This window comes from Pagrus pagrus (genome assembly GCF_965226575.1).
Source record: "Pagrus pagrus genome assembly, chromosome: 4".
Taxonomy (NCBI): domain Eukaryota; kingdom Metazoa; phylum Chordata; class Actinopteri; order Spariformes; family Sparidae; genus Pagrus; species Pagrus pagrus.
Window position 1 is genome coordinate 19,187,222 of NC_140188.1, and position 27,397 is coordinate 19,214,618.

At 41.2% G+C, this 27,397-nt stretch overlaps 2 protein-coding genes across 4 annotated transcripts in view; both read right to left on the reverse strand.

Moving 5' to 3' along the window:
- Positions 1-87: 87 nt before the first annotated feature.
- ctsc (cathepsin C) lies at positions 88-7,775 on the reverse strand. The gene is made up of 8 exons (XM_084351807.1): positions 7,411-7,775; positions 6,259-6,404; positions 5,315-5,469; positions 4,224-4,379; positions 3,909-4,027; positions 2,239-2,370; positions 1,557-1,789; positions 88-1,191 (listed from the first exon to the last, which is right to left on the reverse strand). The coding sequence occupies exons 1-8, from the start codon at positions 7,568-7,570 to the stop codon at positions 925-927; spliced, it is 1,368 nt and encodes a 455-aa protein (XP_084207933.1). The 5' UTR covers positions 7,571-7,775; the 3' UTR covers positions 88-924.
- A 7,695-nt stretch (positions 7,776-15,470) lies between these two features.
- Positions 15,471-27,397, reverse strand: part of grm5b (glutamate receptor, metabotropic 5b) — a 77,144-nt gene continuing 65,217 nt past the window's right edge. For all 3 annotated transcript variants that reach the window (XM_084350045.1, XM_084350046.1, XM_084350047.1), the window contains exon 18: positions 15,471-26,768. In XM_084350045.1, coding sequence (XP_084206171.1) covers positions 25,685-26,768 — 1,084 coding nt within the window. In that variant the 3' untranslated portion in view covers positions 15,471-25,684. The remainder of the gene's footprint in view (positions 26,769-27,397) is intronic.

Here is a 27,397-nt window from a genome sequence, read left to right on the forward strand (position 1 = left end):
AATTAAAATATAGAGCCCATGAAGATTTAAAATGTTTTTTCTTCTACAAAAAAAAAAAAAAAAAAAAAAAAAAAAAAGAAACTTGCAGCAATTTTGAACCGCTTTTATTCTGTCCAAATCAAATATAACAGTGCAAATCTCACAAAACAATGGAAACAGTTGCTTACACTGAATGGGAGGCAGAATACAAAAGGCACAAGGAACAATCACTTGGATCCCTTTATGAATTGCTTTTAAAAATCCCTTAATACTGCTCCACAGGGAAACATGGCAGTCGTGGTTTAGATTTGATGCGAGGACAGAAGATAACACTGTTCTCCCTGAGACAAAAGAATGAAGGTGACTTGATTGAGCGAACACCAGCTCCTCAGTTCCCTTTAAATGTTACAATTAGAAGTTACTAATGATGATTTGTCACAGTGTGCGCCAATCCATTTTGATCCAAAGTTTGTGTCGGCAGTTACAGCTTCAATAAAATCATTACAGGCAGCCAATTGTTGAAATCTGGACACATTACAAACATGAAACAACATGTGAGGCCAACAGACGTTTTCTTTTCCCTTTATTCTTTTAACCAATGGAGGATGATATTTGCCTCATTTTACTACATTTACAGTGTTTGGTGATAAAAAAGCTGGGTGTCACAAGTTACTCCCATAAGCCAGGTATGTTGTGTGTGATTATGGATTCTCATTTTATCGATGGTGATATGTTGTGGTTTCTTTCTTGCGACAAACGTACTTAGTCACTTTGGTCAAAAGCGTCTGCTAAATGCCCTAAATGTAAATGTAAGAAGACAGATGCTACTCGTGAAGAATGATGTGATTTTGGCTTGAAAACAGCTAAGCTACTTTGTGAAATAAATCTAAGTTGCACTCATCATCAAGACAGCCAGTCTTCCTATCGATCCTGCGCTCGCAGCCTCTACAGTTTGGGGATGGGGTTGGCTGCGACTGCGATGCTCTCGATGGAACACTCGTCACTTCCCCGGCGGATTCGGAAGAAGCCGTCCTCGCCCCAGGTGGTGCCCCAGCTGTTCTTCACAATCCAGTACTTCTGCCCGGTCATGTGGCAGCGGCCGTACCCCACCAAGAGCACAGCGTGGTTGGTCTCCTCGAAGGGATTATAGGTCTCTGCCAGGCCGGTGTGGTGGTAGATGCCCTCCTTGTAGTGCATGAAGTCAGGGTAGACCTGTAGAAAGAAAGGGAAAATTTACCTTATTTTTATACAAGTTATACACATGAAGGAGAAAGGGCTGCCGAGTTGTACAGGAAGTACAGAGAAGCTTTCGTAAAGGAAAGAAAGGTTAACTATACGACTATGATTCAAATTAATGGCGTGTTAGTGTTTTGTTGGTTTTCTGTTTGCTAGCTTAGCTGTGGTTTGGGGTTACCTGGCCAAGTTTCTTTGAGTTTTGCCAAAAATAATGGAAGGATTGAACACCAATTTATGACAACACAGGTTAAACTCAACGTAAACTCTAAACCACACTGACGGAGCAAAAACTCCAGCTGCCAAGTGAACACATACTATACGTATAGGACTAGCTGTTGTACCTCAAAGGCCACTCCCATGGGTCCATTCTTGACCAGTTCCAACATCATGGCCATCTCACTGCAGCCGCCATAAAACCCACCGACGTAGTTGTACTCTGCTGTGTAAACGCGTCTGCAGTTTTGAGGAACGCCACACGGAGAATCCTTTCCAACGTATGGAAAGCAGGACTCGTCCACCAGGCCGAAATCCTGTGCATACTTCCCGATCAGGTAAGGGAACCCACCATCACAACCTTAAAATGGGAGACATGAATGTTAAATCTGGTTTGTTCAAACAGGTCTACAAGCTATGATTACCAAGAAATATTTTTGGGGAAGGTCGTCATGACTTTAACAAAGGGTGAAATCTCTTATGTGGTCCAAGAATGAATATGAACGAGGCTTAGTGAAAATGTTAATCAGGACAGTAAACGCTGCACTTTCTAAAAGGCAGCTAGGTTCAACTTTACGAAAAACACTTAAGTGCCACTTGTTCTGATTAGAGAGGAAGGCAGCCTGGAGTTTTCCACATACAGCAGTGAAACACTCATCCATGATTGTGTCTCACAGTATGAATATTCTACCAAGTGCATCTCTAAACTCCTACCTGATTAATATCAGCAACAATACGCACCAGCTATTTTAACGTAAAATGAACTGATATGGTTAGAAAACAAGACAGATTTTAGATTTGTGCGTTTACCTTGAGAATATTCAGAACAGGAGACCACTTGTTGCGGGCTGAGGATGGGAGTCTCGCTGTTGTTGGTGAGGATTCGAATACGAGCCTCCAGCATTCCCATGGTGGCAAAGGAGTAGCAGCTGCCGCAAGATGCTAAAACAGAGCATTAGAGATTGACACGCAAGTTAAACACCACTTCTGTACAAGCAACAGCACCGGAATAAATCCTAACTTTGTGAAGCTTGGTGAATAATGATTGGGCAAATAATGTACATGCCGCTCCAATCTTCAAAAACTTTATTTTTAACATGATGCAGCAAGACCATCAATAATGACCCCAGAAGGTACACCTGCACAACCTGATACAACACCCCTGACATTAAATCCTAATAAACTAAGACATTTATTACACCAGCAAGTACAGACGTTTCTGTAATGTTCCTGACTCAGTACAGTCATCCGCATTAGTTGTAATGCATAATAATGGAGCAAAGCACGGAGACAGATACACTGATTAAAGCCACTGGTTGCCCTCCATAGTACGAGACTCCAGCTTCTTAATAAAAAGCTCTGCAGAAACAAATTAGGTCAGAGAGTCGAGGCTGCAGGGATCTGTCAGGTGGTTTAATTGCAGTAATGACTCAAGTCTGGATGACACTGAGAACAGTTTTATTTGGGTATAAGACCTTGAGTCTCTTAATACTAATAAGGCGCAACAACCAGTCATTCAATTTGAAGACCTATGCTAGTGGGAAAGTTTGCTGTCCTGATTTTTTTATAATGATGGAATCAGTTAATGTCCGTCATGTCTGACCCACAGGAATATCTCACAGGACTTAAGATGAAGCTTTAAGTTGTTACAATCTTCCCTTCACGTTTAGCTGCACGTTATGCAAAGAAACCGCAATGTTCCTTTGCAAGACTAGCCAGAGCAATTTCTCCTCAATCCTACCAATTTTTGTGAACTGAAATGGACCCTGCAAGCATCCACCTGACTAGCAAAACTGAAGCAACATAAGCTTCACAGCACTGCACAGTGGCTTAGAGGGCTTCTATTGAGCCACTCCAGCCCTCTTACAGATCCTTAAACCCAGCCCTACAGAGGCCCTCTCACACACTCAAAAATACTCAGCACGCATAATCTCTCCACTCGCACACTAGGCTGTGCAGAAACACAGGAGGAGAGCAGACTCAGGCCTGCCAAGAGGTGGGCAAAGTAGTGGTGAGCTGCTGTCTGCTCTTACAGGCTGGCCACACTGGCTACGTAAGGTGCACATGTGTGGCATAACGTGTTACTTTTTTCTTCAGCTTCCATGTTAACAGGTTAGAGCAGCCACACTGGCGGCGTGAGTCGCACTTCTTACGTGCGTGTCAAGAGAGGCTGCAGCGAGAGATTCAGAGTCTCACCCATTTTTGACGTGACACATGCGTTTCTCAGCAAAAATAGACCTGAGAATGACCTGTAGACAGTCATGTCGGCATCATACCAGCATTACACTAAAATGGTAAATGAACTTGCATTTCTATAGCGCGTTTCCAGTCTACTGACCACTCAAAGCGCTTTACAACACAATGTCCGTGTGTAGAATGTGTGTCAGACATGAAGAGAACACACACAACTAACTCACCAACTTTGCATTTGAACAGTCTATATCAAAAGAGGTTTGTGCAGAACAACGACTGAATGTCACCTTGGTTTCGCACAGGGCTGAGGAAGTTAACTCCGTCAATGTTTCTCCAATCCCAGCGCTCCGGTAAAGCTGCTGCCATCTTGGCTACCTCAGCTGTCACAGGCATGGGGCGAACACGCCTAAAGTAAACGAAAAACAAATCACATTTGAATCAAGGGCATCACCTGTCAAACATTTTGTGCAAAATCTTGTCGCACAAGTAATGATAGTAATTTTGATTTAGGAGCAGAAATCTCATTTAGTTTCATGAATTTTTTTCCACCCTTCCATGACACCTGACACAGTAAAGTATGGGACATGCAAGTAAATACTCACCTGGGGATACGGGAGGCGGGCCCCCCTGCTCGGTAGATCAGCTCCTGCAAAGTGTACATCTCATGCTCTTTGTAGGCCACAGCCTTCCAGGAGCTCTGGACCGAGTTGATGGAGTCGATGAAGTCCATGTTGTGTTTGTACGGCTTCTGGAGCAGCCTGGAGGGTGAGATGTGACGTTATTGTGTGTGTCGTTTTTTTTTTCCCCCCCTCAAGGGCTCATCTGCCCCAGAAATAGAAGACAGGAGAGTAGAACAACTCCCAACACAATACAAGTCATTTTCACAGTGACCACACCATCAACAACAGCATCATGTGCAGGACAGATCCTACTGCAGTCAGTAAAAGTTCAGCCAGGAGAAGACCAGCAACTCTAATGTTACCGTTTCAAAATAAACTTATTTTAAACGAAAGTGTAGATCATTACCAAGGGTGCAAGGTTTCACATTTAATAGTGGGCGACAGATTAAGTATAAACATTTCAGCTGCAATTGTGAGCTTCTTGTAAGTGAGGAAAATCAGACATGACACAATCTGAAGTGTGAAGACGCCCGTTCTGGGTTGGCAAACTTCAAGAGAAATACCACTCTTGCCATGCACTCCCCTACTGCTTGTACATTGTGTGGAAAAGGTCCCTTTTTTATTAGCATTTTGTTCAAATATACTTTTATGGTTCAAATTACAAATAGACACGCATCTACTGAAGACTTGTAACTTGACAGTTAAATACACTGGCAAAAGTCCAACTGGAATAAAAGAAGCAGGAAGCAGCTTTGTGTTGCCAGAAACTGAGTCAGAAAGTTGACCCAAATATTCATTTCTCAGTCAGGTATTTTTGTATCAACCTGTTCAGCATCATTTAAGCTTTCACATTCAGATTCCAGGCCCATTTCCAAGGCTGACAGAGTGAGTAACTCAGTTCACTTTAGAGAAGAAGTAGATTAAAAGCAGGGAGGTCAATGGTACACTGAAAGCGAGATCATCAACACTGCCTGTGTTGAAAATCTGACTACAAACAGAGTCCACAGAAGTCTTGTTTGTTAGCTTGTGTTTCTCCATTTATCCACTGGGATGTACAAACATTATTTAGGTACCTGCTGTTGAAGAGCAGTTTGAAATCTGTTCGGGGTGGCACTGGATTCACTCTCTTCCCCACAAAACAGGCCCAGTTGTGTCCCAGGACATCATGGACCCAGCCTGGCAGGGTCTGGTCACAGTAGCTGGTCACCTTCGTGCCTTCCTGACTGTACTGCAAGTGTAGTGAGAGATGCAGTTTAGGGCTTGTCATTCAGTATACTACTCAGTCATGTAATTTTATACAAATGTATAAACTTAAATTAACATCCAACTATTGTTGGTCCATTATTCAGCCAACCACTAAGTTATACTTTTAAGGAGGAAACAGTGACAACATTTTCTATATATTTTTTTATGTAAAAAAAAAAAAAATCACCCAGTCTGCTCATACCACCACATTAACCTAAAACAAGTCCAGACAATGAGGAAGTTCAACTAGACATGGATAGATCACAACTTGGGTTTGCAGACAGCGGGACTATGACACTTCCTCCGACTCAGTATCATGTGAGTGTGAAGAAAAAGCACATGACTGAACGATAAACTTTTGAATGTAGCTGCTTTAAATAGAGCAGATTTCCATCAGATTTCAGCCCGGCCTTGGTGTACAGAAGATATGCATATTTTCCAGATACGGCCTTGTCAGATGAAGGGAGAGGAAACTGAGTGATGGTGAAACTAAACTTTTAATGTCAAGGAGCCACAGTGCAACTTCCTTGCCACATCATTTCCAATGAAGCTCTTATTGCTTCGAGTGACGACATAAAGTTTGTGCTCTGGACTAAGTCAAGGAAGATTAACAGTGTATAACACAAGCTCAGTCATATCACAAAAATGTGATATCAAGTAGTCTGCACCATGCATTTTTAGTAGACTGCAGTGAAAACCTGACTAGCCCAGAATTGACAGGTCTTTTGCAAAATGAAAAGAACACTCACATAAATTAATTCTGTCTTTTTACCTTGAAGAAGCCGAACCATTTGTATCCATTAATGACCACTTCAAAGCCCTGGTTGTAGATGATGGTGAAGAAGCCGGTGTTCCCCAGCTCGTCTGTGGCTACAGACAGTTTCTCCAGGGTCACAGTCACAGTGCTCTCAACTGTAGCTGAGGAGGAACACCGTAACATGAGATTAAGTGCATCTAATGATCATTTCTATTATTGATTTGTCTGTCAATTAAACAGATGAAGCGTTGTGAAAGTGCGAATTCCCACAGCCTCACAGTTAAAAAGGTGCAATAAGTAAAAATTGGCGTCCTGTCGAATTCATACTCAAAACAAATTGGGGGAAGCATGTCACCAGAATAACCACTAACTGCTGCTAACTGTCATAAGCTTGTTAGCCCAGTTAGCTGTGCATCTAGCAGCAGGGGACTATTGGGGTTTACACCTCTAGCACAGGATCTTTGGACCGGTATGGGCCGGGGCTAGCTCAGTAGTTCTCTCTGCAATGCAAAACATAGAGGTCGCGGTGTCAAAACTGTTGTTTCTTCACATCATGTTGATAATTTAAGTTAATTGTTTTTATGCATGCAACTAAAATTCTTACATATTGCACCTTTAATCAATCAGTTTAATCAACTAATTGACTAATCATTGCAGCTGTAGGTGTTTAACTGCAGGGACTGATTCAGTAAGTCATCTTTTAGATTCATTTCCATTCATCTGCTCAAACATACTTTTCACAACTAAAGTTGACAGATTCTGATTCATGCATGATATAAATGTATAAGGGTCATATTATACATTAAATGTTAACATTTGAGGTGGCTTAAAGCTTTTCATGTGTAGCCCCTCAGCTGGTCGTAATTAAGACACGTGGTGAACAGCACAAACACAACACATGACACAGCAATGTCAGCAACAAGAGTATGAAATTAAAGGATTTAAGATGTTTGTGCATGTAGCTCTTCATTCAAATCAGACTAAGGCCGCACAAAGAGGAAGTCATGAGTGAATCACCTGCTCCTAGTCTCCATCTGAACTAGAAACCCACAAACTACAGGCCCAGACATGTCACATGATTTCCTAATTATGAAACCGCTAGTGTCATCATAACTGATCAGTCTCATGATGTGTGGGTAGTCTGTAGCATTTGGGGGGTTTCTTTACCTTGTGCGGAGCAGTTGACGGTCTTGTCGTGTCCTCCTTTGGACACCTGGAAGACCCATGTCCCCAACAGTTCCTCATAGGTGCAGTTGGCGGGTGTGTCACCCAGGGACCCTTCAACCCAAAGCAGGAACACACACACCAGCACACCGCTCAGCCTCATCTTCACACACAGCTAGCTTACCTGCCCGCAAAACGCACCTTAAGAACTACGCAGCCAGATCTGCGTCTTCTGAGAAAAGCCTAAAAGTTTGACCCTGTGTGTCTCTGGAGCACCTGTCTCATCAGTGACTTCCCTACTCCCCCTGTCCTCTGTCTGCTATTTATACAAGCTGAAACTTTTATACAAAGAGCTGCGTGTCAACTTCAACGGTCAAGATAGGTCAGTGAAGCCCAACAGCACATGCGCATAAGGATAGCCGGCTAGCTAACGCTCTCGGCAGTTAAAGCGTCCCGACATAAGCATATTTTCATATATCAGAGCTAATTAAAGAGTATTCCTACAATTCTGACGTACGTGTATTAACTGAATTACACATACACGAGCTGTGCGTAGCTAATTGCGACTTTTACACTCTTCCGCTTCTGTTCTGTCTGCCTTGTTTTCAGCTAACAAGGAACCGCAGACGAGCGTTTATCTCGCCCTCGACTGTCCTTTGTTTGTTGTTGGCTGTTTGGTTTCGGTTTCCTTGTCATGTGACCCGCCAGCTGCGGGCATGCGCAGTAGACTTGAGAGCAGTGCAGAGTGCAGTTGGAGCAAAATGAGAATTAAGGGAAGTTGCTCCTTCTGTAACCTGTCTTAAAGGAGCACTATGTGGTTTTGGAGAAGGAATTCAAACTCAGAAGTTTAATATCTACAGTGTTAATGAGGTGATAATACAAACTCTGATTATTATTTTTTTCCACAACTGAGTAAACAAGCTGATCTCAGAGGAAAATGAGGTCCAGAACACTGTTTGAAGCCAGAAAGGTGGCAGGGTCTGCCAAATATAAACAAAGTAAAACAGTATGAAACTGTGTTGTCCAGTCTGCTTATTCAGTTTATTCAGTTTAGTCGTGAAAACTAAAACTACATAGTGCACCTTTAATCTTGATGATGTGTTTTTTCTCTCGGAAATTGAACTCGTACCAGTTAAATTATTCTGTCATAGAGAGAGAGAGACTCTTGCCCTCTGTTTGGATATCTGCCACATCAAGGGCTCAGAAAATATTGTAGCTGATGCTTTGTCAAGAGCACCTTGTTCTTGAGATATTTACTGTTTGTGATCTTCCTGGTCTCCCCTTCCTTTTTCCACTGCTTCTCCAGGCACTCCAGGGGTGCCGGGTTGCAGGGTGGAGATTGGCAGGCTGATATGGGGAAGGGTCACTGCAGAAGTCGTGAATATGGGTTGCAGTATGTAAAAGGGTTATGAGACCAAAGGAAGAAATTGGTAAAAATTAAATTGTATGTTTGGTTGAACAGAGCAATTTCTGAATGATAAAGTATAATCTTGTATTACTGGTAAAAAAAAATTATTAGTCGATTATTGTAATGTTAGTTGTCACAGTGTCTGTCTGGGCTTTCAGATGGGAACCCCATTTTTTTTTAAGAGGGGGGGTGGGACGATCCCTCCACCCAGGCACTAGGGGTCCCTGTTTCTTTTGGGTTGTGTTTTGCAGGTGCTGAATGGAGGGTCGTCAGCTGCATGAGTAACACCTGGGCCAGTGTGCTCTGCCTATAAAGACCTTCTTCATTCTGCGGACGCCCTCTCTGGGGGACTGATCCCTGCTCACCGGCAGGCCTGATGGCAGCACGTTTTCCTCGTTTCTTTTGCTCTGCACATACATTGTCACGCACCCATACATGCTTTCATTATTGCTACTGATCTTTACCTTCGCCCGGTGAGAGCTGGATTTGGCCCCAGTAGCCCCGCAACCCCCCGAAAGGGGGGATAAAAGCGGCAACACCCCGCGACCCCAATAGGGAAATAGCGGAAAGAAAATGAGATGAGATGAGATGAGATGAGATCTTTACACGTTTTCCTTGGTTGATTTATGCTTGTGGGACCAATAAATACCGCTTGCTAGTAGCCAGCTCGTGTTTGTCTCCCTACTCTGTCACAGCCTTTGAGCCAGGTTGTGACAGACTGAAAACTGAGATTCATTGACAATTTATTGCAGCAAATTTTGTTAGCTTTAATCATATGTTTAGTTGAAAAGTCCTATCAAAAAAACAATGTAGAAAAAATAATGCAATACAAATAGCGTAGGGATATTTAGCCTATTTATGTATTGATTGTAATACTTGTATGTATTCTTTAATATTTATCACTATAAACATACATGCTGTAAGTAACAGGGGGGACACGACCTCCTCATCCTGGTAAAAATATGATTTGTCCCTGCTTTTGGTGTTCCCCTCAGGAAAAAAACGTTTCCTGTTGTCCCCTCCAAAGTTGATTTTTGATTCTTAACCCCTGAGAACGCAGGTTGTATATTTGTAGTTTCAATCATATACTGTAGGTTCGTTTTCACAGCACATATTTTGTCATAGCAGAAAAAGCACAACAAGTTGTAAATAAGAAATAATCAATTACGACCGCATTCAGTTTAGGTGTCTCAATTTATGCACTAGCGCTGTTGCCACGCTGATAGTTTCATTGCTGAGATTTGGGGATGCCTCAAGTCTGCTCAACAGCAATTTACAAATGATTCATAACAAAACACACCTGTATGATGATCAAACAGGTTGCAAAGAAATTAAATTTCAACAATTTTTATTTCAACCATTCATATTACTTCATAACCGCACATCGCAATTTTTTGTCTGCACATGCACTCGGCCACGGTAGGGTTTGCAAAAATCGAATCGCTGTTTGGTTCAAAAGAACTGCCTCAGTAATTTGGTCATGTAACACAGCTGAGACATCAACATGGTCTCTGATGCCTTGTGTGATGAGCCAGAAAGACTAAATGACATCACATCAGGAGCTGGCAGTGATTAGAGCTGCAGCAGACTGCCCTACACACAGAGAGGCTCCCAGAGATGATCTGAGGTTGAGGTGTCTTTCGGTGTATTGAGCCCCAAAAATGACCTTCACTATTAGTTAATGTAAACATGACAATAAGATCTTTCTGATCTCTTTTCCTTCCTTTGAGTCTAATGCTTAGTTCTTATGTGCCACTTTGTAATCTTGTTGATAATGTTGTGGTAATCTAATAATCCCTGTGGGGGAATTCTCCTTGTCTCCAGAGGGAGGTCAGAGAGTCAACGTGCCTGTTTGCTTGTGTGTTTGTGTGTGTGTGCATCGCTGTAGCCCGATAGGTCTGTAGTTAAAGGGGTTAAAGAGCTTATTTTAGCCAGCGGGCACTTAAGGGAAGTGCTGGAGGCTTTGATCACCATAGTAACTATGGCATAGACTGACTCATCTCCTTGACAGACCATAATAAGCACTCATCTGAAGAAGGGACTGAAGAGGTATTAGTCACGCAGTCTCATTAGTGCCATTACAAAGTGTTTGTGTGGAAGTGTGCGCACATCAGTGTGGGCAGATGTGTACGTTACTGCATTTATGTGACAGTGTGTGTATATGAGCACGAGTGTGTGTGTGTGTATATGTGCCTATGCAATAAAGCAAAATAGAGGAGCAGGGAGCAGAGAGAGAGCGACAGAGACTGAGGGGTGATGTTATGAATGTTAACAGCCTGAGCCCACTGAGCTCCCTCTAAGAGTGACTCATTGAAACTCGCGTTTCAATCTTGATATTGTTCTCGCTTCCACTGGCAGGAAATTAAAACTCAAGTGACTTTCAGTTCTGCTATATTGGCACCCACAGATTTGTCCCCTCCATGGTTTCCTCTCTCTCTCCATCACACTTTCTCTTCTTCCTTCATGCCTTTTTCGGTTCCTCTCCTCTGCTCAGTCGGTTGTCCCCTTTCTGTCGCTTTCCGTACTTTCAATTTCTTGTGTATGTTTCCCCAACATACACAAAAAAAGGGGGGTCTGCTCCATAAACACGCTAACAGATATTATGCGACACAGATCCTGTCTCTGAACCCAGTGGCAGATTTGGGATGTTTGAGGGGAAGGGGTGAAAAAAATAAAAAAGGGCATCAGCTGTGAGCAGGGCACCCTAGATGGGTCTTTATCATGCTTTCTCCACTAGAAGGGCAACCTAGAGGGCACTTCATAACTTTTTGCCGCAGGAACAGCACTCTAGAGGGCACTTTATCATGTTCAACCATACCATAGGGGCATCAAAGAGCACATTTTCGCAGCGTTTTATTGTAACGTCCACCGGTGTGCCAACCTGTATACGTGGCAATTATTTTCTTGAATAATCGATTATACATTTGGTCTGTTAAATGTCATAAAAATAATTCTAAAAACACGTCCATCACAATTTCCCAGAACCAGACGTGACATCTTTTAACGTTTTGTTATGTCCAAAAGTATAAAAACACAAAAATGATACATTTACAGCGATACAACGCTGAGAAAAGCAGCAGATCCTCACATTTGAGAAGATGGAACCACTTACTAGACTAATCGTTCAGCTCAGCCTGCATGCAGGTACTCGTGTATGAGTGTGTGTGTGTCTACAGGTGTAGCTACAGTATGTGTGTGAGAATACTAAGCATGCCTCCATCCTTCTTTGTATTCCCTGCACAGTTCCTCGTTCCCTACACATGGCTCTATTCGAGCCTGATCGTTCCTGTATTTTGTAGCGCTACATTTATGCAAATTTAAACTCTGAATGAATTACTGAATTTAATACAACAGTAATAATAAAAGTAATTAATGAAACCGTTTGCTCCGCTCCTCAGTTCAGACTGGCTGAGTCATGTTCAGAGCTGTTAAATACGTGATGAACATCTGTGACTAAATTGCCTTCATTTATATACTGCTGTTTCAAAGCCATTCGGCGCCTCGTGTCGCGTAAGTGTCACCCAGAAAACACTTTTCACTCAGTGTGTTAATCAGTTTTAGGTCCTTCTTGACGGGTGCTGTATGATGGTTTGAGCTGAGAGGGTTTAATAAAGCCAATAAAACCCCTTTGAAGTGAACTGATAAAACTGTTCACGTGGCGTCTAACAACATCTCTCAGCTGCACTAACACCATTGCCTTCGCTGCCTTTTCTCTGTTTTGTTACTCACAAAGGATGCAATAAGAGCGGCATTTCATTAAGTCGTTGGCCGTGTGGGTGGAGCCACTCCATCACAGAGTGGGGTTGGCCACTCGGGCCTTGTGGTGTTAACGCTGCATCCTTCACATTTAAATTAAGTCCTCTGGAGTGGCTTCACGGTCAGTTACCTCAGCCATACGCATACACCTACACACAAAAGAAGTGTGTGACGTGAAATGAATGTTTTCACCTTCCTCATACGTCCATGCCCACACATAAGTACTATGTATATACACGCAGCAAATATATACGTCCACGCACAGGCACGCACAACCTGACACTCACTGTTAACCACATGCTGCCATGACACCCCTTGCCCACACAGACGTTATATATAGAGCCAGCAGACCATTTACATGAGAACAAACACTCAACACTGATTGCAGTGAATGCATGTTGTAGGACGCTGCATGAAGATTACTCACGGTATGACCTGGCTAAGTTCTTGTCTTTTTTTTTTGAATGCCGTGCAAAAAGTCATAGTCTCAATATAAGCAGTTACTAATTTGCAAATGTAAGAAGTCAAATGCACACTCACTCATTCTCTTATAGCACCAAACACACAGCTCAGTTTACAACCAAGTATATGGAGCTGTAACGGAGAAGAGATCTCCCTGTCTTCATGTTTCTTTTAATATCACAGGCATAATCAGGTTTTTATCCACTTAAAACATGCCAGCGGAGGCCTTTATGGCTGGTAATATTATAATCTTTGACGACGTAAAGTGGGAACATACGACACTCAAACATTGTCCCAGAAAAACTCAAACACTGAGACTGCTTATTTAAACCTGACATGCAGACGCATCTATTGTTATCTGTGATCATTAAATCAATACAGATTCCTCTAGAGATAAACACACATGCGTGAGCATCCCACAGGAAGTAAATATTGATGCAGCCACTGCAGATAAACACATCGATGACTGAGCAGAGATGATGAATGTGTTTTTGAACATGTCACATGTACTAACCGCTGCCCAATCTGCCTCCATTGTGATATCAAACCAATTTCTACCTGCTCGCCTTTTATTTAGTATTTTCCAAACAGTTTTTGTATTCCTGTTGTTTGCTTATTTACTTTTCATCCTTCCATTTCCTTGAATAGCAGGTCATTTGCAGCGATTTGGAGATTTCACAGAGCTATTTCTGTACTGACATTTGGAGAAGAGGAAAGAACGGGACGGTGGGGAGGAGCGACAGAGGCAAATAGAAGCAGGTGAGCTGGGCAGACCAGGAGGAGATGAGGGGAGAGAATGAAAGATGGCAGGGTAATTTTATTGTCTTGACCTGCACGCCTTCAGTTAAATGAGTGGAATGTTTTTGGGGGCTGATTCATAGCCGAGCTGTGTCACTCCGTCACAGTGGCTGCCGTGTCACTGAGACGCCGAAGGAGACGGAGGAGGAAGCAAATATCACAGGAGCTGTCAAGGTGCTGTCTGGCAGCTTCCGCTGACTGGGTTCAACGTGGAGGCCAGAGACTCACAGACTGTCGAGTTTAGTTGTGGTGGGCGATCAAACTGGGAGCTCGTCCAAATACTGGGTGAAATAAATCCAACATATACTGGATTCTTTCTCCAGACCTGAACTGAGATTATTCATTTATTGTAATTGACTGTATGGATCCGATGGATGTGGTGCCATTGCTGAAAAGGGAGTTGGAATTGACAAAGGACTGTGGTGGCTTCAGGGTCATTGATGCACAGAGTATTGATCTGAGTGCTTTGTTCTTCCTTCAGTCACTGGAAATTAAAAACAAGCTTTGATACTTCCTCTGCCCGGGCCTTTTCATATTCTGAACCTGCAGCGACTGTGGCACAGGAGTGAACAGTGTTTTGAAGTTTAAACAACAGTAACATTTACTATTGTACTGGGATCCATAATTTGAAACCCATTCCAGATCAAAGCAGATTCTGTCCCAGTTTACCTGGTTTGACATTTGCTTTACGTTTGGCATTACACATTTCTAATATAACTATAGAATTACAATTAGGAAACTGTAACCATACAGCAGATATTGACAGCCCCTTTCAACCCTCTCAGCTGTAAATTTCATTCTTCTCAAATTTTATTTTCATTGCATAACAAATAAGGAAAGGAATCCAAGGTATGCTTACTTCATCTGCACCATCAGCCATGTTGAATCCCAATTTGAACACTGTAGTGGACCGATTAGTAGCCTGGTTGATTATCTAGCATTTTTCAACATAAAGAATGTGCTATTTTGACTCTGATGCAGCTACATACCTGCATTCATTTTAATTTTAATTATTTTTTAAATTTAATTAATGTGTATGTAATCACTTTAATGCTGCAGCTGGTAAATGTGGAGCTCATTCTTATTACTTCATAGTCTGAATGTATGATGATACACAACACAATTGTTCATAATAGTTGTTTTGTATTTTGTGTTAATAATCTAAATCTGCAAAGTAACCACCACATAAATGCAGTCGCATAAATATTTGCCTTCAAAATGTGTTATATATATAAGTATACAGTATCTGAAATAAAGTGCAAGTACTTCAAAATTGTACTCGAGTACAGTACATTCAAACAAAGATTTAGATTTTACTGCAAATGTATATGTATATCAGTTCCAAATGTCGGCTATTGGTCTTCTTTATTACTAATAATCCTGTGAGTATTGCCCTGAAAAAAATCATATTGGTCGATTCCTACATTTACTCAATTAATATTCAACAGCCCTGTATTTACATAGTCTGGTTAACTTATGACGTGTATAGACAAGATGCTTTTGGATTAAAAGCCTGGTGTGCGTAGTTAAGGATAGGTTGACTGCGTGTTCTGTATACTGCGTCTGCACATGGGTTGTAAATTGCTGTACCCGTCTTATTAAAGAACAATTGGCTGAAAAGAAGGAAACGACAATGAGGTTAATCGTAGTTTTTTTAATAATGGTTTCAATAATGATTCAAAGGTACTTTGAGGTACACTTACACAATGATTCATCAATGACAAAAATAAAAAAACAAAAAAACAAAAAAACAAAAAGCAACCCTCTCTTTATTTGTTACCCTTTTTACCCCACACCATATCCCATCTCCTGTCTGACTCCACAGCACTGCTGTATGGTCACACCAGCTGGAGGGTCCCAGAATTGTTCGTTACATCCCAGTGAGAAACAACACAAAGAGAGCAACGTCATCATGACGAGCTGTAAGTTATGATGAATGCCCTGTGACGCTTGGTTCCATTTTAAGAAGGCTACTCCAGCTTGGTCTCAGTGCTCAGTAGTAGACTACAGTGAGTCAAACTATGGTGACTTTTAAAAGTCCACCTGTTAATGCCAGAGTGCTTTTAGCACAGTGTTTCTACGGAGAGGACAAGTGCTCAACAAAAGATTTAATGTGTTCCCAACACAGGTACACAATCACAGAGTTACGTCCTGGTATGTGGATGTGTAGCGAGCTAGAGCTGCCTAATGCTCGTCTAACTTTCAGTGCTCACTGATTTTCCTTTTGCACATTTTGGGGAGGCTTGCGGTTCTTCTCAGATTCCATTAATGCATCTGCACTTCCTGCCTTTCATATTGGTTCATCAGCTCTTCACACTAACAACAAAAATAGAAAGCAAGGACAGAGGAGGCAGAGCAACATGGTATTGCCTTATGGGATGCACAGGACAACAAAAATAAAGAAATATTTTTTGGATCTTCTATTTGCCAGCTGATGCTCTCAGTTGTTGCATGGTCCAACTGTATCGCCACCCCTGAAAACATCACCTAAGACAGGAATATATTCATGGATAGGTGTAAATTTAGCCAGATTTGATGTTTTGGGGGGAATTTTATAAAAGATAAATGAGTGAATTTATTGGCTAGCATAAAAGAGTTTTGTTATTGCTGCAAAACAACAGAAAAAAATGTGATTGTGAGCATATACTCCTGGTTCTCGTGATAAAAACGCTGTACAGTATATTAAAAGTACATGGAGCATCCTGTCAACACTGCCCACTCCTCTTTCTCTTTCCTGTTCCCAATGGCAACAGATCAGCACAGAGAGGTGTCTTCACAGGCACCGCCGTGGGCCATTTTGGAATGAGTAGATAAAGATCCATTAATTGGTAGATGAGAAGAACCCTGTTTGGCCAAAACGGTCCTTTTGGGAGCCTCTGAAAAGCCTGTGAACGAGGCCCCAGTGTCTGTGACAAACAATGAGGAATCCCTTAGATTCATTTAGAAAGCAAACCTTTCTGTGAGTAAACCATTTCATCTCATTGTGTAATGATTGAGGCTAGTCTTAAGCTAATTTCTGGGCCTAAACAGAATTAATGAACATAAAAATCTGTTGGCGACTACGACTCCCCCACCTCACCTGTCATCAACCCTCCCCCCCACTAAAAAGCCACTTAGAAACATACTGCCTAGAGCCTTATATTCTCACACTGCACATTTCACAAAGCCGAGTGAAAATATTAACTATTGAATCAAATATCCAAATATAAAACCATCTTCCATTATCACACCAATATAAAGCGTCAAATTACATTCTACAGTTCTGGACATTAGAGGTGACAAAAAGCAAAAGCAAAAACGTAGGAGCTTAAAGAGTCGTGTTCGTTAGAAGTAATTCATTCATGAAATGTGCCTGAGGGTGGATAAACACTATCAAGACCTCCTTTAGAAAATGATGATTTTAAGCTATCTTCATCGCATTTACAAAATGTTTGGGAAAAAAATAGATTTTTTTCTCTCGCCACAGAAGCTTGAGTAGATTTAATTCCAGTTTAACCAAATTTATGTAGCGTCCATCCACCCGAGGTAAGAAAAAAAAAACGCAGAAGCACTTGAAATAAAAAGATGAAATAAAGTTGGCACTGAGTGGAGGAGGATATGTTAGCCACTGGAGTTTGGGGATATGCTGAAATTTGATTTAAATAAATGACTAGTATACATATATTGTACATGTTCATTTTTGTAATAATTACTTTCTGCCTGGAGTTAATAAATACTTTAAAATGAAAAATATATTACATTCTATACACATTCATCTTCCCTTTAATTATGTTTATGGTACCCCTACATCGTTTTTGTTATTATCAAAATTAAGCCTAAACTAGCCGCTCCAATGAGCTCGGTTGAATTAATGTTTTGATAAATCTGGGTTGTAAAACTGACTGGAACACAACACAACGCTTTAATTTATATGCAGATGAGCTGCTTTTCTTGAGAATAAGTGAAATTTGTTTTCCACCTCATTGTACCCAAAAAAAACGTAAACACATGTAGGCTCGCTAAACTTTCACAACAACTGAAGATTAAACTTGATTATCTCAAGTGATCAGTAAGAATGTAAACATCACTTCTTCTAGGCAACATTCATCTCCTTATTTATATCCCTAACAAGTCTACTCAAAATAGAATCTCATCAGAATTTAAAGCAAGGGGTATTAACGGGGATCTCCTGTGTGTTTGTGTCCACAACAGCAAACCGAACAAGATGGACTATGAAGAATATAAAAAGCACAGGACATAACGCCATGTTCTCTCACTACCCATCATGCCCTGCCATGATACCTCTGTGTTATACGGTGTAATATCACAGCTAAATTTGGTTTAATTCTCTAATAAATAGAAACACGGGATGAGTTTGTTTACCTAAATATATTTCACACACCATCAATACACAATACCGTAAATTTTGCTCTGTATGTAAAACGATAATGCTCTACAGACACACAAAGACCTGACTAAAACGTTATTCCGCTTTCTCAGTTTTCCTGAAGCCAGATAAACATAAAAACCCCTCTTACTTCTAATCAATAAAATACAGAATCTAATTTCTTATCACGTGACTCCATCTCCTCTACTATCGAACCTACACCAACTACTGTACCTAAAATCATTTTATTAAAACACATGCTCTTTACTCTGTAAGAAAAAGCAACATTCAAATCAGCAGCTTCAGACAAACTTACAAAAATACTGTTGATCATTTTTAAGACATCTAGTCGTCACCCCCACCCGGGCCATCGGTTTCATTAAACCGGCTGCAGCAAAAGTGGATTCATCTAACATGCAAACATCTCACAATGCTCTGTACCATGTAGTTTAGAGTGTAAATGACTTTAGGTTTGCAGGTACTGTCTGTAGAATGCCTTTTAATTCAGTCTGCACATTAAGTGTATCAGATGATTTGTAAATACATGCTTCAGTATTACAAAGAATGGGCTATTCTCACCAGTAGAGCTGGATAATGCTTTATTTTTAGGTCTTTGTAAAAAGCATTAGTTAATGGTTAATAGGGCCCTTATAAGTTCTTGTAAGATGCTAACTAACATTAGTTAGACTATTTAAGTGTTAATAATAGCATCATAAACACATTTATTGTCAGATTAAAAGACATTTATAAACCCTTATAAGAACAGACTATAACAGTTTATAGACAGCTTACAAAAGTTAAAGGACCAATATGTAAGAATTTTAAAAACATCCCCAAAATTAACTAAAGTGGTCAAGTGTGAACAAACAACAGTTTTGACACTGTTACATACGGCTATGTACTGAGTTGCAGAGATGTCTACTGAGGTTAGCATGCTAACCAGCTAGCTTCGGTCCATCTGGGTTCAAAGCTCCTGCCTGTGGTGTAAACACCACCACTCCCCCAGTGCTCTGAGCTAGCTGCACCGCTATCTGAGCTGACTTATCTGACGGCAGCTACAGTTAGCAGCAGTTAGCCGTTACTTGTTTTGAGTATGAATTGAACAGGTGGCCAATTCTTACACACTGCACCTTAAATAAAAGTCTTAAAAGTTTCTTAGTATTGTTCATAACAGCATTACACATTTATTGAGTTTAACTAACGTATGTATTATGTCACTGTTACATGTTTACTAACTTTTGTCGCTTTATTAAAAGTGACATAATAGCTTAGTTAAACTCAATAAATGTGTTTGTAATGCAATTATAAACAATTGTAAGAAACCCATAAGACGTTAATTAGCGTTCTTAAGCGTCCATAAACTTAACAGGTTTTCTTAAAAGTGCTTATGTTTTAAAATCTAACAATCAATGTATTATTTATGCTATCGTTAACACTAATATAGTCTTATTAATGGTAATAAGCATCTTATAAGGACTTGTAAAGGCCTTATTACCTATTTGCTAATGCTTATTATGAGGACCTTGATATTAAGCGTTACCCAATTGTCAATACTGGTTTCTGACAATATTTACTTTTGATTCCTTTCGATTTACTGCTTTCTTGCTATATAACAATCTGCCTAACTCTGAAATAATTAGTTTCTACAAAATGTTATGAGCCATTTACTCTCAGGGATGGGAATCATTAGGATGTTATCTTTACCGCTCACTGATTTCTTTTGATTTATGTGTGATAAAAAAGAAAAAAACAATCAACAGATTCAACATAAATTAATTAACCCTGCAGGCAGAGGGAAGAGTTCATCACAACCTCGCCATATACAAGAATTTCAGTACCTAGCCTTACACAACACCTCCAAGTGTGGTTTAGGCTAATTGTTACCTCACGTAAGCATCTGGTGATTTACTAATTTCATTAACACCGTTAAAATGGTAACAATTTGTGATATCAACACTCATAAAGGTGTTCAACCTGACACATTATTTATAATAATTATGTGAGAGTCTGTGACAGCGGGCTGACAAAACAAACTTCTCCCAGCCTGCTCTGACAGCGTATACAACCATATGTCTATGCTGTGTTTACACAGTAAACATAGTTCTGTTTTCTGCATCAAATCAAACAAACAGCCAGCCAGGGCAGTGGGAGAGGCCGCTCCATCACACAGCACTGACAGTCAGATTGATAGAGCCCTAAATTAACGGTTTTAGCGGTACTCCTACTGTGGGCCCTTCTTCTGAATCTGTCTCCCTCATCAGTGCATCGGCAGACTGCCTACAGATGCGGACTTCTGCCTAACTAAATTAAATTTCACCTTGAAACCCAGGCTTGTTTGAAACGCCGATATAAATAACACTGAAGAGAAACATGTGAAGCAGCCTCATGATTATATCTGACTCTGAACCAGGGTTAAAGGATCGAGAGACAAGAGGGAGCCTGTGAGCTGGTTTTCATTCAAAACAGTATAAAATAAATAAATGACCTTGTGTTTTTTTTCCTCCGATCAGCAGATGAGCGTGTCTGGATTAAAAGTATTTTTGAGCGCAGGGATTATCAATCCAATTCTTTAGAGTGCATTTACGAAAATAAGTCGGCCAACAGCTTTTTGGGTAGACATCATCAGGAGATCATCTTCCTGGCTAGCATAAGATTTTATGTTTCAGCTAGAACATGAAAGGAAATATCTATAACTGAGATCACCCCAGATTAATGTGAGCAGTAGCTTTTTGTGATCCTCCAGGCAGGGCTGAAAAGCGGAGCGGTGGTATTAGTGCAGAAAGCTCAGTTTGTCAAGAAAATGTTTTTGACAAACTGAGCTTTCTAACCTTTATCCTAACCCTGTCCTGCATCACTGCTGTACTGTAGCTCGACTTCTGTGTGTTTGTCGTGGAAAATGTTGATAAATTCACCAGGTACAAAAAATCCCCTGACAGATGAAGAGATACGATTCAAATGAAATCATATTTTATCAACACATGACAGATTAAATTTGATCTCTCAGGGAGTTTGTTGACCTTACAAATCAATGCCTGCATTATCTTTTATATGAGGCCATGATTCTCCTGCAATTTCCTGATAATCCTGCTGCTACTTAACATTGGTCATGTGTAATCTTTAATACAAGATGATGTAAGTCACAGAACTGAGCCCTTAAAGAGAATAAGATAGCAGTAGATGTAAGCATCGATCCTGCCTTTTTCTGCAGAGGTAGCACTCAACTGTCGAGCCTCACCCAGGGGGCTGATAACACGCAGCTGAAGTGCTGAAGCAAGCTCCCTTTTACTCTCTCAGCATGTTTGAAACACCATCAGTGACAGGAGCTCTCCTCCTCGACAATAGCACGGGTTCATTTTATGACAACGGGTCAGGGCCCAGATTGTTCAAATTAGACGAGTAGATGTAGAGGCAATGGTGCACAGACAGCACTTTGAGACAAGAACCAATTATGTCAACAATTATCAGCAACAGTTCTTTCTTCTGTGTACATTTCTATGTCTATCATAATGAAAAGTCTCTGTACAATTATCTCACAAGCTGTGCATTTTTTTCACTTATTCTTTTTGCATCGTCTTGTTCTGAGTTGAAGAGACATACTGTAGCAACACCAGACCAGGTTTGCGCCTTTACTAACCGGCACACTTCAAAAATCAGCAAAATACTAAACTATGATCAATGGCACACACAAATATTCTCCTTTACTCCTGTAACACTGTAGTTCTATGTCATCAGTGGACTGGACTCATCAGGTCAGAGAAGACACAGGGGAAAGCTTGGAACTACAGCTCCAAAGTGAGAAGATCACACAGCGAAAATAGGGAATCGCACCATCTTTGTTACAAGAAATGACATGTATCCCTCTAATTACTTAAAGATTTAGTGAAAATGCAAAGCAGAATTTCAACTTATCTACTCGCCATCTTCCTTGTTGAATTGTCCAGCAGAAATGACAGAGTAATGAAAAAAAACAACAATCTAAAACATTGTCAATGATTTAAGAAACCCCTCAGATGTGCACCTTGTATACGTATGGATAATATTGCTTTAACACTGGAAAATGTGGAATATTTATATAGAAAATATCCAAAACAATAGAAACAGTTTTACATTTACATTTTTCCTTTTTTTTTTTATGAAACCACTTAATTACCCACAAGCTAATAAGCTAGACCCTCCCGAACCCCTTTGGCACAATAATCATATTAATATTCATTATTATTATATCGTTGAATTACAAGACATTTGAATAGGAATGGTCACTCACACATTCAGAGTAGTAACACAGTTTCTGTAGTCTTTAACACATATTGGTACTGTATGATGTTATAACATAGTTCAAAAACATCTCTTTTTTTCTTTTTTTGTTGATATGTAAATAAAAATTACTTTCATCTGAAACAAAACAGAACTGTCTTTGCATGCCCTTAGTATTTACAGAATCACGTTGTCTGAGTTTGTTCTTGCTGGCTACTGTAGAGCAGAAATACTACACTCACGAGGAGAAATCAGAACAGGGACTGTATCCGCATCGGTCAGCTGTCACAGCAGACAGATGCATATGCTGCAGAAACTATGATGTAATTGTGATGGACAATAGTACAGGCAACATTTTTTGAAGTACTGATTTGTGTTGAGATACCAACAGCTTAATTATCTTTAAGTCGGACATACGAATCCATGTCTTTGCTGCAGGTAACATTCCTCATACAAAACATCTAAAAATGTTTGTGTTGTGTATCACAACCTCCTGACTCTTGTTTTTTCTCTTCTTTTTCTTTCCTGACTGTTTTCCTCTGCGGAGGGAGCTGATACAAAGCCAAGGCCCCATTTCTCAAAAGCATCTTAGTGAAAGCAGTCATTGGTACATCACATTTTATATTTCAGTCCTACTTTGGGTCAAGTATTCTGTTCAAGCGTTGGCACAAATACAATATTCCATTTAAAAGCTCCTTTCTTAACCAAAAACCTAAGTGGCCAGATTAGATATTTTAGGTTTTGCAGTCTTTTTCAAGTTCACTTCTGTTTACCCATATAAACAGACATTTATAATTGGAATTAATCATGATAGTTAAAATTATGTTATGTTAATTATACAACTATGAATGTATTGTTTCCTTTTTCTGTTTCTTTCTGTTCTCTTATTGTCATATTAGGTGGCAGAAATACACAGAAAAATCAGAAAAATGACAAAGAAGACACAACTAGCTAGCACACACAGTGCGTGGCTACTACTGCTGCACAAGATCATGTTGGAGGAGATAACAGACACTCTACCCACAATGTGAGTAGATATTTAGATATCAGAGTTAATGGGAATTCTTTTGGCCATCATAATCATGTACTGACAATCTGATACCGGGACAGCCCCCATGCAAGGTAACGTCTAACCAAATCAGGCGTTGTGGTGGAAATGCCAGTCCTCCCATTCCTAGTTTGGACAGTGGCAGCTGCACAGTGAAGTACATGCAGTTTTTATGTTTTCATGAGCGCTTGACATGACATACCGTCACATAGGCCAAAAAAGGACATATGCACAAACATTCAGAGGTTCGCCAAATTGCTCTGATTGCTCTTTCTATGGAGTTTGCTTGGGTCCTCCAGCAAAATTGTTCTGCAAGGACACAGCACCAGCAGGGGAGGAGAAATACTCTGTACACTTACTGGCTGGAGAAAGCCTCTCTAGAAGAGTTGTTTCTCCCAAGCCAGGAGTTGTAAACCAAGCGCTATCGCGGTGGGGTTCACAGGCCGAACAACGACACTGTCCCAGTAATGTCCTCCCACACCACAGCGCATCCCTGCGTTTAATCGCCGCAATGCCTGATTTGATTTGGGTCCACATAAATCAAACCCTGGCTCCTACAAACACCAATCTATACTACTATGGTTAAATACCTTTAAGAGATAATGTAATAACCACCTGGATTACGTTTATTCATAACATTTTCTTCCAGATTAGAAAGCATGACTTTTGGGATTAATCCTATTAGGCAAGAGCTTACTTTAAAGAAGTAGATTATTATGAAAGTTATTTTGAAAGTCTAATGATTTGCTGTCTTTAAAAGAGAAGGTCTATACCACTCTCATGTCTGCCTATTCAATATGAATCTCTTGTTGTTCTGCCCTCTTTTTGTCTGAAAAGACTAGAGACAGTGGAACAGGTCCTAACACCTGTGTAAGAGGTGACTCAGGTTGAAGGTGAGGAGGAGGAGGCACTCTCCAAGCTTGAATCTATCAGTCTGTGCCCACTGACGTAAGAGATGATTATGATTCCAATTAATCCCATTCAAAGCACTGTCTCTGATAAAACAGAATGGCACTTGCGCCCTGCTGACACATTGTAAAGAAAAATGTCAGGGCCGGGATCCAGCTAAGCGTTACATAACGCTCTGTAAAATGTCACACACTAAAGAGGAGCTCTCAGGTCAGATTTCTGCCAATAATCCACTTGAACCAGATGGTATGACTAAGATGTTTGTAGCAAAATGAGGCCTTGTCTTGTCAATCTCTCCTCCTCCCTGTTTCTCGAGTCACAGACAGAGAGGTACAAAAGGTTTGGTCCCAACTACTTCAGGAATCATGTAGAAAATATACATTCAAACTTCTGAAGAAAACAAAACTGGAAGAGTAGAAAATAAGGAAACACTGGCAGGAGAAAAGAAAGCAGCGAGAGAAAGAGGGACGGAGGAAAAGAAAGCAGTACGGAGGGGACAGATTGGAGAGCTGAATTAATAAAAAGATGCGTTTATGAGAAAGTTCTTCGGAGTAACATACAGCCGGGTATGTTAACACAATGCACTTTTTGTCAGAAGCATGTTGGATTTTGTCACCACAGAAAAATCCATAACCTCCTCATATATTTACAGTTTTTTTTCCCTTAAATTGTGTTTGTTCGTGTGTGCTCACACCTATGTGTTTGTGTGTTAGTGTGTATGACTAAATGTATATGTGCCCTTGATAGCCTCTGTTTAGTCCGTACAGGCTTTGGGAGTCTTACCTCATCAATACTCTTTGCTGTCATGTCGCCATAAACTCTCATTATCTAAGATACAGCAAAAATATACTCACGCACACAAACACACACACACACACACACACACACACACACATTCACAATCTCTAATTAGTTGATAGCCATGTTACCTTAAGGCCACTACCCCAACCTAGCTGACACGTAGCCCGAGACCTTCGAAACACCAAAACTCTGCAGTTATAGCAGCCATCTTTGCAGTTCTTCTCTCCCCACTTTAAGAAACAGCACTAGGAAAATACAACGTGTGCAAGCTTCTTATACTTGCACCTCACTGCGAACATGTAAACACGAATACGGCAGACCTTCACAGCTCGGTGTCTTCATCAACCAGCCATCCACGACTCCTTTACTTCAGGTTTTTACTCCACGTAGGGATGAATGGATTTCAGTCTCTCCATCCTCTTCTTTCACCGTTGTTTTTGAGTGCTCCTCGCTTCTGCGTTTTCTTTACTCAGCCTCACAGTGAGGATGAACTCTGGCTGTAGTTTCTGAGTGTCAGTCTGCTGTACCTAGGCGAAGGGGGAGAGGGCGGAGGATGGGAGGGGACTGGAGGGAGACACAGACCTGTCTCTGAGATGGGCGAGCCACTACTAGACGCCAGGGAATCGCGGAAAGGCGACGGCGGAGTCAAAGCAATGAGCTCCTCTTCCAACTCCGCCCTCCTCATAGGGGAGTCGGCGAGGCAGGTGATCAGTCCTCCTCGCATTGGGGAGAGAGAAGGGGAGGTCTGGGGGTGAGGAGGCGGCAGGGGGTACGGTGAATGAGGCATGGGGTGGACAGGACAGCCACCCCGGCCCCCCATGCCAGACTCGACAGGTGGAAGGGGCTGGACGTCAGCGTAGGTGGTGAGCGTCGGGGGCATCTGGATTTCGCGGGGCAGCAGGTACGGGTCGGCGGGGTGAGGAGAAGGCGGCGTGTGTTTGTGCGTGTTGTGAGAGTGCGTTGGAGAGGGCGACAACATCATGCTGTTGAGCTCGGTGATGTTGGCAGTGAAGCGGTTCACAACGCAGCTGATCTGATCCATCAGCGTACTCTGGGGCGGTCCCGGGTGATCGTCCACAATGACCAAACGGCCGTCGCTCCCAGCAACACAGGAGCCACTGCTGGAGGGACCACAGCTGCTGCCACTGCCGCCGCTGCAGACGCTGCTTGGGTACTGTGGAACTACAGTCATCTGAGGGTCCTCCACATAACCTGCCCCCAGCCTCTGGCTGACAGTGCTGATTGGCGAAGGTGTCTGCGGCCGATAGGTGATGGAGTAGCGCTCCTCCACTTCAGAGAGATCGTACAGGGTCTTGTCTGTGACAGAGTCGGGATGACTAGGCAGGGAGGACATGGAGGGGAGGGAGGGAAGAGGGACATGCGGAGGTAGGCCACCCCCTCCACAGTAACGCTCCTCAGAGGTCTTGGAGAAGGGCTTGATGACGGCAGTCTGATTGTTCTCCTTCTTCTTGATGTGGAAGGACAGCCGCTGCCACAGGTGGCTGCTGCGTGAACCGCTGCGCTCCGTCTGCGCCCAAGACACTGATTTACCGTTGGAGCTGGAGGACAGGAAGGAAGGAGAAAGAGGGGGTTGTTTTAAGTTCTCGAAAGGAAGATTTAACACATTTAGCTAATTAGTTTATTATGATTTTCTAATGATTAACCATTTTATAAATGAGAAGGTACAAACAGATCAGTTTATATACAACAGAGAGTGATTTTTTAGTATGCATGGTTGTTATTAAACATTTATTTTACTTATTTTTTCTGCAGTCTCTACTCTCTGGCTGGCAGCTGAACGTTAGTTGCACTTTCTTTCAAATGATATATACAGTAGCTTTTTGTTAAATATAATACTTAGTGGATTTGCTTGCTGTCTTCATTTTGTATCACATTATAATAAATCACATGTAGATGTGATATTTCTTACTACACCAGGTGAATGCTTTGTTGTTAGAAGGAACTATAAGGAAATTATACTTTCATACTTGTTTCTCCAATAATTGTGCTCTGTTCAATAATTTATCATGCTGTTCATTATCATTTCACATCTATCTTGACAGCAACATTTCCTTGTTTAAGTATGCATTAAATAAGATTTTTCTCCATGATAAAATACTAATGTTGCAAAGACAATTAAACTTGTTTTGTGGAGAAAATCTAGAGGCACTCATTAGCAGTCAATTAG